General features: G+C 42.8%; 1 protein-coding gene across 2 annotated transcripts in view; it reads left to right on the top strand.

The window, feature by feature from the left end:
- FLVCR2 (FLVCR choline and putative heme transporter 2) overlaps positions 1-15,741 on the top strand; it is a 67,343-nt gene that overhangs the window by 20,979 nt on the left and 30,623 nt on the right. For both annotated transcript variants that reach the window (XM_067730001.1, XM_067730000.1), the window contains exons 2-3: positions 9,481-9,622; positions 12,131-12,271. In XM_067730001.1, coding sequence (XP_067586102.1) covers positions 9,481-9,622; positions 12,131-12,271 — 283 coding nt within the window. The remainder of the gene's footprint in view (positions 1-9,480; positions 9,623-12,130; positions 12,272-15,741) is intronic.

Here is a 15,741-nt window from a genome sequence, read left to right as displayed (position 1 = left end):
CCAAGATGAGCAGGATCCTGCTGGCCAATACCTGGGTCTGGAGGATGAGGTGCCTGGGACCCTGGAAGAGGGTTCAGATGGGGACCAGTGGTCTGTCCTTGTTCCAGGGGACTAAGCGCTCACCATGGTGTTGACGCAGAGCTCCCTGCCTTTTGTGAAAGCCCCAGGGTCTTCCTTTGATGGTCTGGGCATGTTCATGACCAGGCAGCACTGGGAGGGCAGCTTTTTGCCTGGATTCAGTTGTGACTTGGGGCTTTGCAGGGGTGCCCCACATGGATGGTGTTGGGGACAGTAGTTCTGTGGATCTCAGAGCCAACATAACACGTGTTGTGTTGTGTTGTTGGTCAAGTGTGGGCATCTTACCCCAGATGCAGCCTAGTGGTTTCTGGGTTTATTTTGGCTCTGCCGAGTGCGTGAGCTGGAGTGACAAGTGATGCATGACACAGAGTACGGCTTCTTCCTGTCACCCGAAGCCCTCAGGCTGCACAGGCATGTTTTTAACTGTGACGTTTGCTCTGGAAGTGCTCGTGACCGCTGCTATTGCAACAGTGTTTAAATATCACCCTTGAGTTTGCAGAAAGGGCAAAAATCAAATCGAAAACAAAAATTGAGTATCCCAGTCTGCCTCTCCATCCTTTATTCACCCCATTTTGGTAAAACATCTTCTTTTGGGGTGAAGTGAACCATTGTGATTAGGCTCATAGGCTCTGAAGAGCGGAGACTGTCTGTGTATTGTGTATTTTGCTCCTGACTGTATTTTGTTGAGGAGGATAAAACTACAGAACAAATGCTGGGGCATAAGGCAAGTCAAAGCCAGTTAATGGTGATTTTCAATCCCTTACATTCATAGTCTGGGTCTTTGTTTTTTTGTGAGTGTGAGAAAGGTACGGATCCCACCCTTGGGAGCAGCATTCCATCAACTCTTTAAATGATTCTTGTCCTGACTTGGGCTGCGGGTCTCTGGTTTTTACCCTGGTGGTGTTCTATCAAATGCGAGACAGAACTCAAAGGAGTGAAAATACAGGCTTCCGTGTTGACTAGTGTCACACCAGTAGCATTTCCTGGTAGGCAGGAGGTGAGCTGGAGCCTGGAGTCAGACAAAACTTGTTTAGGAGCCCAGCTCTTCTGCTACCCGCCTGTGTGCCCATAGGCTGGCTGGGTGCCCACCCCCAGTTTTTCTCATTTTTGTCTTTGTTGCAAAAGTTCATGGGCTGAATGAAAAAGATAAACTCTATTAGATACCCAATGCCTAGTAGATGCACAAAAACCAGTCAGCCATTCTGCCCTCTTCCCAGTCCCCCATGTACCCATTTTCTGCCCTTACCAATGAGAGGACAATGTGGTTTGTAGAAAGAATGTGGTCCTTAGTGGGCAGACCCGTGTATTTCTGCCAGCTTTGCGTAGACAAGACCTTCCACCAACGTCCATCTGTCTGTCTGTCCAGCCAGCCAACATCACTGAGTTCCTGCTAAGGGACAGACTCAGGAACTAGGAGCTGGGTATAGAGCTGTGCACGATCACTGAACACAGCTCTCAAGAAGTAGGAAAAAATATGCCCTGAAAAAAACAGAAGAGCCAGCAGCTTACAGTCCAATCCCTATGTTTTGGTTTCCACACTGGGCATGAAAGTACTGCCAAAGCCGATTTCCTCCTGGAGAAAAGTCACTGTGGGATGGCATCGATATATTTGAAGTGATGAGAGGGAAGAACCTACAACCAAGAGTACTCTACCCAGCAAGGATCTCATTCAGATTTGATGGAGAAATCAAAAGCTTTATAGACAAGCAAAAGCTAAGAGAATTCACCACCAAACCAGCTCTACAACAAATGGTAAAGGAACTTCTCTAACTGGGAAACACAAGAGAAGAAAAGGACCTACAAAAACAAACCCAAAACAATTAAGAAAAAGGTAACAGGAACAAACATATCGATAATTACGTTAAATGTGAATGGATTAAATGCTCCAGCCAAAAGACACAGATTCATTGAATGGATACAAAAACAAGATCCATAAATATGCTGTCTACAAGAGACCCACTTCCGACCTAGAGACACATACAGACTGAAAGTGAGGGGATGCAAAAAGATATTCCATGCAAATGGAAATCAAAAGAAAGCTGGAGTAGCAATACTCATATCAGTTAAAATAGACTTTAAGTTAAAGAATGTTACAAGAGACAAGGAGGGACACTACACAGGATCAATCCAAGGAGAAGATATAACAATTATAAATATATATGCACCCAGCATAGGAGGACCTCAATACATAAGGCAAATGCTAACAGCTATAAAAGAGGAAATCGACAGTAACACAATAATAGTGGGGGACTTTAACACCTCACTTACACCAATGGACAGATAATCCAGACAGAAAATTAATAAGGAAACACAAGCTTTAAATGACACAATAGACCAGATAGATTTAATTGATATTTATAGGGGATTCCATCCCAAAACAGCAGATTACACTTTCTTCTCAAGTGCACATGGAACATTCTCCAGGATAGATCACATCTTGGGTCACAAATCAAGCCTCGGTAAATTTAAGAAAATTGAAATCATATCAAGCATCTTTTCTGAGCAATATGCTATGAGATTAGAAAACAATTGCAGGGAAAAAAGCGTAAAAAACACAAACACATGGAGGCTAAATAATATGTTACTAAATAACCAAGAGATCACTGAAGAAATCAAGGAGGAAATCAAAAATACCTAGAGACAAATTACAATGAAAACACGACAATTCAAAACCTATGGGATGCAGCAAAAGCAGTTCTAAGAGTGAAGTTTATAGCAATACAAGCCTACCTCAAGAAACAAGGAAAAAGCTTCCCTGGTCATGCAGTGGTTAAGAACCTGCCTGCCAATGCAGGGGACACAGGTTGAAGCCTTGGGCCAGAAAGATCCCACATGCCATGGAGCAAATAAGCCCGTGCGCCACAACTACTGAGCTTGTGCTCTAGAGTCCGTGAGCCACAACTACTGAGCTCGTGTGCCACAACTACTGAAGCCTGCTCACCTAGAGCCCTTGCTCCACAACAAGAGAAGCCACCACAATGAGAAGCCCTTGCACTGCAAGGAAGAGTAGCCCTCGCTTGCTGCAACTAGAGAAAGCCTGTGCACAGCAGCAGACCCAATGCAACCAAAAATAAATAATTAAAAAAAAAAAACAAGAAAAATCTCAAACAATCTAACCTTATATCTAAAGGAACTAGAGAAAGGAGAAAAACAAAACCCAAAGTTAGTAGAAGGAAAGAAATCATAAAGATCAGAGCAGAAATAAATGAAATAGAAACAAGGAAAACAATTTAAAAGAAAAAAAGATCTTGCTGTGATTCATGTCAAAGAGTGTTCTTCCTGTGTTTTCCCCTAAAAGTTTTTTTTTTTTTTTGTGATACGCAGGCCTCTCACTCTTGTGGCCTCTCCCGTTGCAGAGCACAGGCTCTGGATGTGCAGGCTCAGCAGCCATGGCTCACGGGCCTAGCTGCTCCGTGGCATGTGGAATCTTCCCGGACTGGGGCACGAACCCGTGTCCCCTGCATCGGCAGGCGGACTCTCAACTACTACGCCACCAGGGAAGCCCCTCCTAAGAGTTTTATAGTGTCTGGTGTTACATTTAGTTCTTTAATCCATTTTGAGTTTATTTTTGTGTATGGTGTTAGGGAGTGTTCCGTGTAGCTGTCCAGTTTTTGCAGCACCAATTATTGAAGAGACTGTCTTTTCTCCATTGTATATCCTTGCCTCCTTTGTCATAAATTAGTTGACCATAGGTGTATGGGTTTATCTCTGGGCTTTATATCCTGTTCCATGGATCTATATTTCTGTTTTTGTGCCAGTGGCATATTGTCTTGATTACTGTAGCTTTGTAGTATAGTCTGAAGTCAGGGAGTCTGATTCCTCCAGATCTTTTTTTTTTCCCCTCAAGATTACTTTGTCTATGTGGGGTCTTTTGTGTCTTCATATAAATTTTAAGATTTTTGTTCTAGTTCTGTAAAAAATGCCATTGGTAATTTGATAGGGATTGCATTGAATCTGTAGATTGCTTTGGGTAGTAGAGTCATTTTCACAATATTGATTCTTCCAATCCAAGAACATGGTATATCTCTCCATCTGTTTGTACCATATTTAATTTCTTTCATCAGTGTCTTATAGTTTTCTGCATACAGGTATTTTGTCTCCTTAGGAAGGTTTAATCCTAAGTATTTTATTCTTTTTGTTGCAGTGGTAAATGGGAGTGTTTCCTTAATTTCTCTTCCAGATTTTTCATCATTAGTGTATAGGAATACAAGAGATTTCTGAGCATTAATTTTGTATCCTGCTACTTTACCAAATTCATTAATTAGCTCTAGTTTTCTGGTGGCATCTTTAGGATTCTCTATGTATAATATCATGTCATCTGCAAACAGTGACAGCTTTACTTCTTCTCCAACTTGGATTCCTTTAATTTCTTTTTCTTCTCTGATTGCTATGGCTAAAACTTCCAAAACTATGTTGAATAATAGTGGTGAGAGTGGACAACCTTGTCTTGTTCCTGATCTTAGAGGAAATGGTTTCAGTTTTTCACCATTGAGAATGATTTTGGCTGTGGGTTTGTCATATATGGCCTTTATTATGTTGAGGTAAGTTCCCTCTGTCCCTGCTTTCTGGAGGGTTTTTATCATAAATGGGTGTTGAATTTTGTCAAAAGCTTTCTTGCATCTATTGAGAAAATTACATGGTTTTTCTCCTTCAATTTGTTAATATGGTTTATCACATTGATTGATTTGCGTATATTGAAGAATCCTTGCATTCCTGGAATAAACCCCACTTGATCATGGTGTATGATCCTTTTAATGTGCTGTTGGATTCTGTTTGCTAGTATTTTGTTGAGGATTTTTGCATCTATGTTCATTAGTGATATTGGCCTGTAGTTTTCTTTGTGACATCTTTGTCTGGTTTTGGTGTCAGGGTGATGGTGGCCTCATCCAATGAGTTTGGGAGTGTTCCTCCCTCTGCTATATTTTGGAAAAGTTTGAGACGGATAGGTGTTAGCTCTTCTCTAAATGTTTGATAGAATTCGCCTCTGAAGCCATCTGGTCCTGGGCTTTTTTTGTTGGAAGATTTTTATTCACAGTTTCAATTTCAGTGCTTGTGACTGGTCTGTTCATATTTTATATTTCTTCCTGGTTCAGTCTCAGAAGGTTGTGCATTTCTAGGAATTTGTTCATTTCTTCCAGGTTGTCCATTTTATTGCCATAGAGTTGCTTGTAGTAGTCTCTTAGGATGCTTTGTATTTCTGCGGTGTCTGTTGTAACTTCTCCTTTTTCATTTCTAATTTTATTGATTTGAGTCCTCTCTCTCATTTTCTTGATGAGTCTGGCTGAAGGTTTATCAATTTTGTTTATCTTCTCAAAGAACCAGCTTTTAGTTTTATTGATCTTTGCTATTGTTTTCTTTGTCTCTATTCCATTTATTTCTGCTCTGATCTTCATGATTTCTTTCCTTCTACTAACTTTGGGTTTTGTTTGTTCTTCTTTCTCTAGTTCCTTTAGGTGTAGGTTAGATTGTTTATTTGAGATATTTTCTTATTTCTTGAGGTAGGCTTGTATTGTTATAAACTTCCCTCTTAGAACTGCTGTTTGCTGCATCCCATAGGTTTTGAATTGTCGTGTTTTCATTGTAATTTGTCTCTAGGTATTTTTGATTTCCTCCTTGATTTCTTCAGTGATCTCTTGGTTATTTAGTAACATATTATTTAGCCTCCATGTGTTTGTGTTTTTTACGCTTTTTTCCCTGCAATTGTTTTCTAATCTCATAGCGTTTTGTTCAGAAAAGATGCTTGATATGATTTCAATTTTCTTAAATTTACCGAGGCTTGATTTGTGACCCAAGATGTGATCTATCCTGGAGAATGTTCTGTGTGCACTTGAGAAGAAAGTGTAATCTGCTGTTTTGGGATGGAATCCCCTATAAATATCAATTAAATCTATCTAGTCTATTGTGTCATTTAAAGCTTGTGTTTCCTTATTAATTTTCTGTCTGGATTATCTGTCCATTGGTGTAAGTGAGGTGTTAAAGTCCCCCACTATTATTGTGTTACTGTCGATTTCCTCTTTTATAGCTGTTAGCATTTGCCTTATGTATTGAGGTGCTCCTATGTTGGGTGCATATATATTTATAATTGTTATATCTTCTCCTTGGATTGATCCTGTGTAGTGTCCCTCCTTGTCTCTTGTAACATTCTTTAACTTAAAGTCTATTTTATCTGATATGAGTATTGCTACTCCAGCTTTCTTTTGATTTCCATTTGCATGGAATATCTTTTTGCATCCCCTCACTTTCAGTCTGTATGTGTCCCTAGGTCGGAAGTGCGTCTCTTGTAGACAGCATATTTATGGATCTTGTTTTTGTATCCATTCAATGAATCTGTGTCTTTTGGCTGGAGCATTTAATCCATTCACATTTAACGTAATTATCGATGTGTTTGTTCCTGTTACCTTTTTCTTAATAGTTTTGGGTTTGTTTTTGTAGGTCCGCTTTCTTCTCGTGTGTTTTCTAGTTAGAGAAGTTCCTTTAGCATTTGTTGTAGAGCTGATTTGGTGGTGCTGAATTCTCTTAGCTTTTGCTTGTCTATAAAGCTTTTGATTTCTCCGTGGAATCTGAATGAGATCCTTGCTGGTAGAGTAATCTTGTTTGTAGGTCTTCCATTTCATTGCTTTAAATATATGGTGCCACTCCCTTCTGGCTTGTAGAGTCTCTGGTGAGAAATCCGCTGTTAACCCTATGGGAGTTCCCTTGTATGTTGTCATTTTTCCCTTGTTGCTTTTAATAATTTTTCTTTGTCTTTAATTTTTGTCAATTTGATTACTATGTGTTTCGGCATGTTTCTCCTTGAGTTTATCTGGCCTGGGACTCGCTGCGCTTCCTGGACTTGGGTGACTATTTCCTTTCCCACGTTAGGGAAGTTTTTGACTATAATCTCTTCAAATATTTTCTCGGTTCCTTTCTCTCTCTCTTCTCTTTCTGGTACCTCTCTAATGCGAATGTTGGTGTGTTTAATGTTGTCCCAGAGGTCTCTTAGGCTGTCTTCATTTCTTTTCACTCTTTTTTTAAAATTCTGTTCTGTGGCAGTGAATTCCACCATTCTGTCTTCCAGGTCACTTATCTGTTCTTCTGCCTCAATTATTCTGCTATGGATTCCTTCTAGTGTATTCTTCATTTCAGTTATAGTATTATCATCTCTGTTTGTTTGTTTTTTAATTCCTCTAGGTGTTTGTGAAACATTTCTTGCATCTTCTTGATCTTTGCCTCCATTCTTTTTCTGAGGTCCTGGATCATCTTCACTATCATTATTTTGAATTCTTTTTTCTGGAAGGTTGCCTGTCTCCACTTCGTTTAGTTGTTTTTCTGGGGTTTTATCTTGTTCCTTCATCTGGTACATAGTCCTCTCTGCCTTTTTATTTTGTGTATCTTTCTGTGAATGTGGTTTTTGTTCTACAGGCTGCAGGATTGTAGTTTTTCTTGCTTCTGCTGTCTGCCCTCTGGTGGATTAGGCTATCTAAGAGGCTTGTACATGCTTCCTGATGGGAGGGACTGGTGGTGCTTAGAGCTGGGTGTTGCTCTGGTGGGCAGGGCTCAGTAATAGTTTAATCTGCTTGTCTGCTGATGAGTGGGGCTGAGTTCCCTCCCTGTTGGTTGTTTGGCCTGAGGCGACCCAGCCCTGGAGCCTCCAGGCTCTTTGGTGGGGTGAATGAGGGACTCCGGGATGGCTCATGCCAAGGGGTACTTCCCAGAATTTCTGTTGCCAGTGTCCTTGTCCCTGTGGTGAGCCACAGCTGCCCCCCGCCTCTGCAGGAGACCCTCCAACACTAGCAGATAGGTCTGTTTCAGTCTCCTGTGGGGTCACTGCTCCTTTCCCCTGGGTCCTTATGCGCACACGACTTAGTGTGTACCCTCCAGGAGTGGAGTCTCTGTTTCCGCCAGTCCTGTCGAAGTCCTGCAATCAAATCCCACTAGCCTTTAAAGTCTGATTCCGGAAATCCTCCTCCCATTGCCAGACCACCATGTTGGGAAGCCTGACGTGGGGCTCAGAACCTTCACTCCAGTGGGTGGACTTCTGTGGTATGAGTGTTCTCCAGTTTTTGAGTTGCCCACCCAGCGGTTATGGGATTTAATTTTATTGTGATTGTGCCCCTCCTACCGTTTCACTGTAACTTCTCCTTTGTCTTTGGATGTGGGGTATCTTTTCTCGTGAGTTCCATTGTCTTCCTGTTGATGATTGTTCAGCAGTTAGTTGTGATTTCTGTGCTCTCGCAAGAGGGAGTGAGCACACGTCCTTCTACTCGGCCATCTTGAACCAATCTCCTCAAATAGTAGATGCTTTAAAGATCAGTTTGATTTGTTGATTGTATACAGTGTACATTGGAACAACCCTGCACCGAGCCTATTGATGATGACTTTTGAGAGTATTTCAGAGCTGAGAATCGCTGGTGACCACTCTGAGTGGCTATAATTGACAGGCTGGAAAACCAATAACAATGATCAGCACATTGGCAGCTGGTGAATGGTGTTGGCCTGAAAGCAAATTGCTTCTCTACCTGCGGTTGCTTTCAGGTTCAATAAAGGAAACATGGGACCTTAACACAAAAGACTTACTCAGTTTCTCTCACTCTTACAATTTGGACCTGGGTATTTCGTGTGTTCTCACACTATTTTCAAATTTCCACCTTGGTATTTTGTGTGGCAGAAGGGTTTGGGGAGTTCTATCACAGCTAGTCATTCCTGAATCAAGGCATTTCTGCCCTCAGAAACACCCAAGGCATGTTATCTCAGGTCACTGGAGTTTGAACTGCAACGCAGATATAAGATGTTTCAGTTTGTTGGGTTGTGTTTGTATATGTATTTATAGCCACTTTGCATGTGCCCATGTCCTGTGTGTATAAATTTATGCAGTTGTGTGACTTCACACCACAGATGCTTTATAAATTACAAAGTTAACTTACACAATGAACTTAAGCTTCTGTGTTCGTAAATGTGGTAGCGACGTTAGGCTTCTGTCTCTCACTGAATGCAGGTTCTTGGGGTTGTAGGGTGTAGAATTTTTCCCTCAGCTGGTCTCTCAGCTCCAGGTGAACAGATACAGTGAAATCAAGAATTTAAATGGCACAAAAAGCAAAACCAGCATTGTTTTACTCTACCATAGAGATGGGAGTATAGGGACCATTCTTCATTAGTTTGTAGCTAGAGAAAAGCCTGTCAGCGTTGAGAACCCCAGCTATAATCGTTTTCACAGACTGTGGTAGTGAGGGTGGTCAAGGGTGTGTGAGTTGAGCTGTCAGTCAAAAGAAAGATCTCTGATGTCTTGAGGGGGGAAGCAATCCCTGTTTGAGGTTTAAGAAGGGCTGGAAGTTGGGGATTATGTTTCTAATTAGGAGGCTCTTAAATGTGTGCTGTCGCCTCTGGGCCATTGATACAACGATTGATTGTCTCTGTCTTCTATAGCTTGGAATTGCCATTGGGTTCTTGGTCCCTCCTGTCTTGGTACCCAACATCAAAGACCAGGACAAGCTTGCCTACCACATCAGCATCATGTTCTACATAATAGCAGGTGTGGCCACTCTGCTTTTCATCCTTGTCATCATCGGTAAGGTCATTAATAGGCTCATGGGGGTCGGGGAGGCAGGGAGGTCCTGCTGACCTGGGTGAGGACCTTGTGACTGTGGCCCTAGAGCAGCATTCTAGGTCCCATGTAATCCATAAAACATATCTATAGAAACTGGAAGCCAGGCTTCCAATGGTCTTCAAATGTTTTAGCCTGAGTAGTTGCTGCCGATTCAGTGCTAGCTGGTCCTGTGTACTTCGTTAGCTGTTCAGTAAAGGTTAGTTGTGATTAACCAGTTCCCCAGTATGACCTCATTAGAATGAATGGGCAGCCTGCTGATCCCCTTGATGAAGCCCTGGTGAGCACTTACGATGTCACAGGCCCTGTGCTGAGTGTGCCTGATCTCACTGACTCCTCAATGGCCCTATAGGGGAGATACCAGCCCTATAGGGGAGGTACCAGCATCAGTCTCACTTAACCAAGAGGAAACAGTGACTTACGAGGAGATAAGGGAATTATTCAAGATTAGACAGTGAGTGGCAGAGGCTGGATTCCAGCCTAAGGTTGTCGAACTCCATACCCTAAATTTCTGGAACACAAGAAAACAAAATAGGACTGACCCACAAACACTAATGCTCTCATACATTCACCTGGGAATGCCTGGGGCCCACATTTTAAAATGCTTTTTTAAAATGTGTATAAGGTACGCTCATTATGGAAAAAATCTAGAAAATACAAAAAAGCATAAAGAAAAGAATGACCATTAACTTAGCCTTGTACCTGTTAATCCCAGCCACCAGCCCCAGAGAATTAATGATTATTAATATTGTTAATATTCTATGTATGTATATGTATGTATATTTAATCATTGAGGTATTTGGTTCATTTATATCCTTTTTTCTCTTCTGAGTGCTATCACATGGGCTGTGATAAATTCAGTAGAGGTTTTCATTTTCAGTGAGTCATTTGTCTTTAAAAGTTAACCAGCTGTCTTCCTAATATCTGAAAGTTCCACCTCACACGTTAAAGGTGTCATTCCTTCCTGCTGGCCTCAACTCCAGAGTCAAACAGTTTTATAATCATGTATGTCATCCAGCTATTCTCACTGTGTCATTTCCTCCCCGCGGTCCAAGCTGAGGAAGGGCTGCCTGATGGCTTTTCAAAGCTCACAGGATCTCTTGGACGGAGAACTTGGTGTTCCTGGGAAGGTGAGAAGCCTTGAAGCTGTGGTTGAGAACAGGAAAGAACCATCTCGGCCAGACTTGAAGTTTCAAATTGTAATGTGCTCAGCTCCAAATTCTTGTGTTTGTAGCAGATGAGGGCCTGGTTCTTTGCAGAGATCCTGGAGGTAGGCCATTTCTACACTTTCCGTTTTACTAGTAAGCACAGACGGTTGCTCATTGAATAAAGAACTGAAAAATCTTATCCAAACTGTGGTTTGTGGTTGCCAAATCCTTGAGCAAACAGCTGCTGTTGCCGAGATTAAAAAAAACCTCTTGCCTTGATTTCTTTCCCCTGATAGAAGGGGAGGTGAACAGGCAAGACAATGGTTGAGAAGTACCCAGTGGTGGGAAGTTACCCAGGACTGTTTCCGGAGAAGGAAGGAGCAGGGCTGTGAAGTCAGGGCTGGAGGGTTATCTGGATGGAGGGGGGAGACCTTTGATCTTCAAGAGACTAAACCTCATTTCCAGAGCTTCCTCCAGCTGGAGGCAGTTTCCTGACCTTTCAGAGGTGTTCTCATGGGGGCTGGGGACACACCAAGGTGCTTCTTTACTTGGACCCAATTGGGGGACCAATTTAGCCAAACAGCTGGTTAAACTGATTTGGCCCCCAGAGAACTGAACTGCCATCAATGCAGTCAAATGGATTGTACCAGTTGTACTGAAAATAGAACATAAAGCAAATGGTTTTCCCACTGTCCCTCCCCAGTCCTTCCTATCAGAGTGGTCACACCTACAGGAGCATGTGTTAATCCTCTGGTTTCTCGTGGGGCAGATGTCTGATTCAGACTTCGAGAAGCTAGGGATGGACTCCGGGTCTTTCCAATAGAAGAAGATCCTTTCCCTTATTCGGGGAATGTTTATTGGCAGCATGTGCCAGGCTCTGTGCTCAGCATGGGCATCACAGTCCCTTCCCCCCTGGGGGGAGCTCTGGTGCTGAGTCCTTAACTGGACTCACTAATCCCAGAGCCTCAGCTCTCACTTCCCTCCTATCTCCGTGTTACTACTGAATTTCTTCAGTGCTCTGCCGTATGTTATTCCCCGGTTGTTACTCGGCTCCTTGATCCTTGAATACTGCCTGGGAAGCCCAGTGATTGCAGCCGTCCAAAGGCCATTAAGAAAAAATAATCGAAGGCACAGTCACGGAGCCACAGACAGTGAGATGCAGCTTCAAGAGAGGAGACTATAAAGGATTTAATTGAAGAATTAATATTTCCTTTTGGAGTCTTCGTTCCTTCTCAGATGAGGGAGTCAGCTGTCGTCTATGTATCAGCTCTGCAGGGTGGGACCATAGGGATTTGCAGTGATCTCTCTGTTTCTTTCCTTTCAGTATTCAAGGAGAAGCCTAAACATCCCCCCAGCAGGGCCCAATCCCTAAGCTATGCCTTGGCGTCCCCTGATGCTTCATACTTAAGTTCCATCGTCCGACTCTTCAAAAACCTCAACTTTGTGCTGCTTATCATCACCTATGGTAAGATACAGATGTGTCCAGGAGTGTAATGGAACTGGGAGTGTGAGACAAGAGGCCTGATGTGTCTGTGCATCTTACTGTTTCCAAATCCCAAATGTATGTGTGAAGTCGTCGTTTAGGGTCAACCAGAAGAGACAGCTCTGTCTCAGGGCCTTCGATGTTGGGTTACCTAGACAACCATTCCTCCCCATATCAAGTTGTCTGGCAAAACGCCTGCCGATCCTCCGAGTCTCATCTCAGTATGACTGCTGTAAAGCAGTATTAGGCGACCTTTCCTCTTTTATTGTGCTGTTCCTGGTACATCTTAACACTTAGCATTAAAAAAAAAAAAAAGATCATTTCCAGGTCTGTTTTCCCACTAAACTGGGAACTCCCTGGGAGTAGGAATTTATGTCTTTTTATCTTTATAACTCCTCAGCAGTGGCCAACCTGGAGTAGATACTCCAAGAGTTATTAAATGAGTGATTGAGTGAGCGGGTGGGTGGATATTTATATGAGTCTTGTGACATGATCACTCCCCAGCCAATCCTTCATCTTGGAACATTGCTCCTTCTTTACCTGAATGCAAGACAACATCCCTCTTTCATTTCGCTTTCTTGGCTTTGGTAAGATAAATTTCAACATTTATGCTGGTGTATTGGCTTGCTTTTCCAGCAAGGTGTTTGCTGCATCTTCATTCTAACGTTTAATGAGAATGTTGTCCTAGACAGGGGCAAGGACAGAACCTCAAGGCATCCCATTAAAGGTGTCTTTACAGATCCACCCAGCTCTGCTGCTATCCAGCTTACCCCTGACCATTTAACCCTCCAGTTTGTTTGATTAAAATCAAGCGTGTATATCACGCTCAGTAACCGGAAGAAGAAAAGAAGTGAGATTGGTTGACGTGACTTATTCTCAGTGAAACCCCAGTTGGCTATAACCTCAGGTTTTCTCTAGGCTCGCAAACTGTATCTTACAACAATACTAGCATTTACTACGTGCCAAGACGTTTTATATATTATTTTATTTAACTCTCACCACACCGGTGAGAGGTAAATAGTATAATTTTCCCCATTTAACAGATGAGGAAACAAACTCAGAGAGATTAGGTAATAGCTCAAGAACACACAGTTTTCAAAGGGCAGAGCCAGGATTCAAGTACAGATTTGTCAGACTCCAAAGCCTACGCTCCCGATCCGTGATTGCCTATGCTCCTTCCTTGACTTGTACCAGGGCTTCACTTTAGGCTTATCAATGCCCTTCACCTGAATTAAAGTGTTTATCTGCGGAGGCATTAGATAAGAGGTGGTATCATCCACAGTAGAGAGGCACACCTGGTTTTCAGGCATAGGCACAGATTAGGTGACCTCTCATCTGGAATAGCCCCAGGTACCCACGTTAGTCTCCAAGGCCTCTGGTCTCCATTCCTCCCTCTCTCAGAACAGCTTCTCAGTTCTGAGTATGTCTCTGCACTCATTCACAAAACAAAGAAAGTTTCCAATACTTAGGATGGCCAGCTAAAGATACTATGGGTTGCTCATCACTGAGAGGTATTCAAGTGTAGGTGGAGCCAACCACTTAGTGGGGATATTGTGGGGAATATCAGGCTATAGCTGGATAGTGAAACCTGATGATCTTTGGGTTCCCTTCCAGACTCAGCATTCCATGCCTCTAAGAACTTTCACTTTTCCCTAGAGTTAAACATCTCGAGTGCATCAACCTTTGACCACCATAAACCTTATGGCACCTGACAACAGGGCATTTGAGGCTTACCTTGGAATTCTAGGGCAGATGAGTGCTTAATAAACATCTTCTGTGAACGAGAGTGGTGATGGTGGCAATAACGGGGCAATGGCCTTATTCCAGAGGCCGCGGTCTTCGGTTCTGGACGCTGTTTATGGCAGGGTCAGGTCACTGACCCATGATAGCAAGAAATAAGAACAAAATGTACCAGGAACAGTGTTGCTCCTGGTCGCTGTGGCTCAGCTCCGGGCCATGCTTTAGGGGCAAAGCAACTCCTTTTCCTTCCATCTTGTACGGCTGGTTGCTTATATGATCTTCAGTCTGGCAGGGTGGTGTTAATCCTTTGGTTCTGGACACTCTTCCTTAATCTATCTGGTTAAGTGATAACACAGGGAATAAATGGGTTAGCACTTCTGGAATGGTGGAGTGAGGACCTTGCATCATCTGTTCCTCCATGAAAACAAGAACACCACCGGCAGACGTTATCAAAATCAGTTGTTTCAGGGTTCTTAACCAAAGGCTTGAAACAATCCAGTGAGCATCTATTCAAGACAAATATCTGAATAACAGTAAAGTCGCAAGCTTTGTGTTTTAACTTGTCCTATTCCGATCCCCTCTTCCAGGCTCTGTGGTAGCCTTGAAAACCAGCAGCCTCACAGCCACTGGAGGGGGCCAAACAAGTTTGGAGCTCCCCCAGAAGTCCCATCCCTAGGTCACTATTTGACTTCTGTGGCAGTTCCCTGCAAAGGCCCCATTCAGAGGATTTGCCTATATTTGACCTGACTCAGAGCTTTCTCAGTGGGAAAGCGCTATTTCCAGGGCATGTGTTGAAAGCGATCACTGTTTAACATCACAGCTGCCTGAGGTGGCAATACCGGTTGGGGTAAGCAAGAGGCTGACCAAAGGTCTTGAAAGGAAAATCTGGAGAATGAGATGTCCAGGGGGCTTTGGAAAGCTCTGACGTATTCTTAGGAATCTAGAAATCCACATGCACATGCAGAGTTGTGCACATGCCCAGGAAAGACCTGAGAAAGCCCTGAAGTCTCACCTCTGGCTGAACTGGAGGCTCTGTGTAAGCAGAAGGTGAAGGCTAAGGCAGAGTTGTCACCACCCTGCTGGAGCATCACAGGCGAGTCCCAACGCACACATAGAGGTCCTCAGCAAAGGTGGGACGCTTGTGGGCTTAAAGTATTTAAGGAAATCTGTCTAATCCTTAGTTCAAAACTAAGCTAGTGGAGCAGAAACCTCAGTGGCTGCACATGACAAAGAGCACAGACTTTACAAAATGAGTCCAGGAAAGTCAGTGAACAAGCAGCAGCCACAGTAACAAATCCTGGGGAAGGAGGAGAATCTCATTTCTAGAGTTGACATTATATTTAAAATGTCCAGTTTCAACAACAAAAAAAATGAGACATGCAAAGAAACAGGAAAGCAGGGCCCATACACAGTTAGAAAACTGTTCCTGAGGAAGCCCAGAGGTTGGATGTAACAGAAAAAGGAAGTAGCTCAGCTGTTAGAAATATATTCAAGAACTAAAGGAAACCAGTGTGTAAAGAATGAAAGAAAAGTAGAGAATGATGTCTCACCAAATAGAGAATATCAAGAAAGACAAATCAAAAAGAACCAAATATAAATTCTAGAGTTGAAAATACAATAACTGAAATGAAAAACTCACTAGAAGGCTCAACACTAGATTTGAGCTGGCAGAAAAAAGAATCAGTTAACTTGAAGATAGGTCAAATGCAATT

The sequence above is a fragment of the Pseudorca crassidens genome, chromosome 1, assembly GCF_039906515.1.
Source record: "Pseudorca crassidens isolate mPseCra1 chromosome 1, mPseCra1.hap1, whole genome shotgun sequence".
NCBI classification, from domain to species: Eukaryota; Metazoa; Chordata; class Mammalia; order Artiodactyla; family Delphinidae; genus Pseudorca; species Pseudorca crassidens.
Note: the sequence above shows the minus strand (reverse complement) of the source record. Positions and strands in the feature narration are given on the sequence as shown.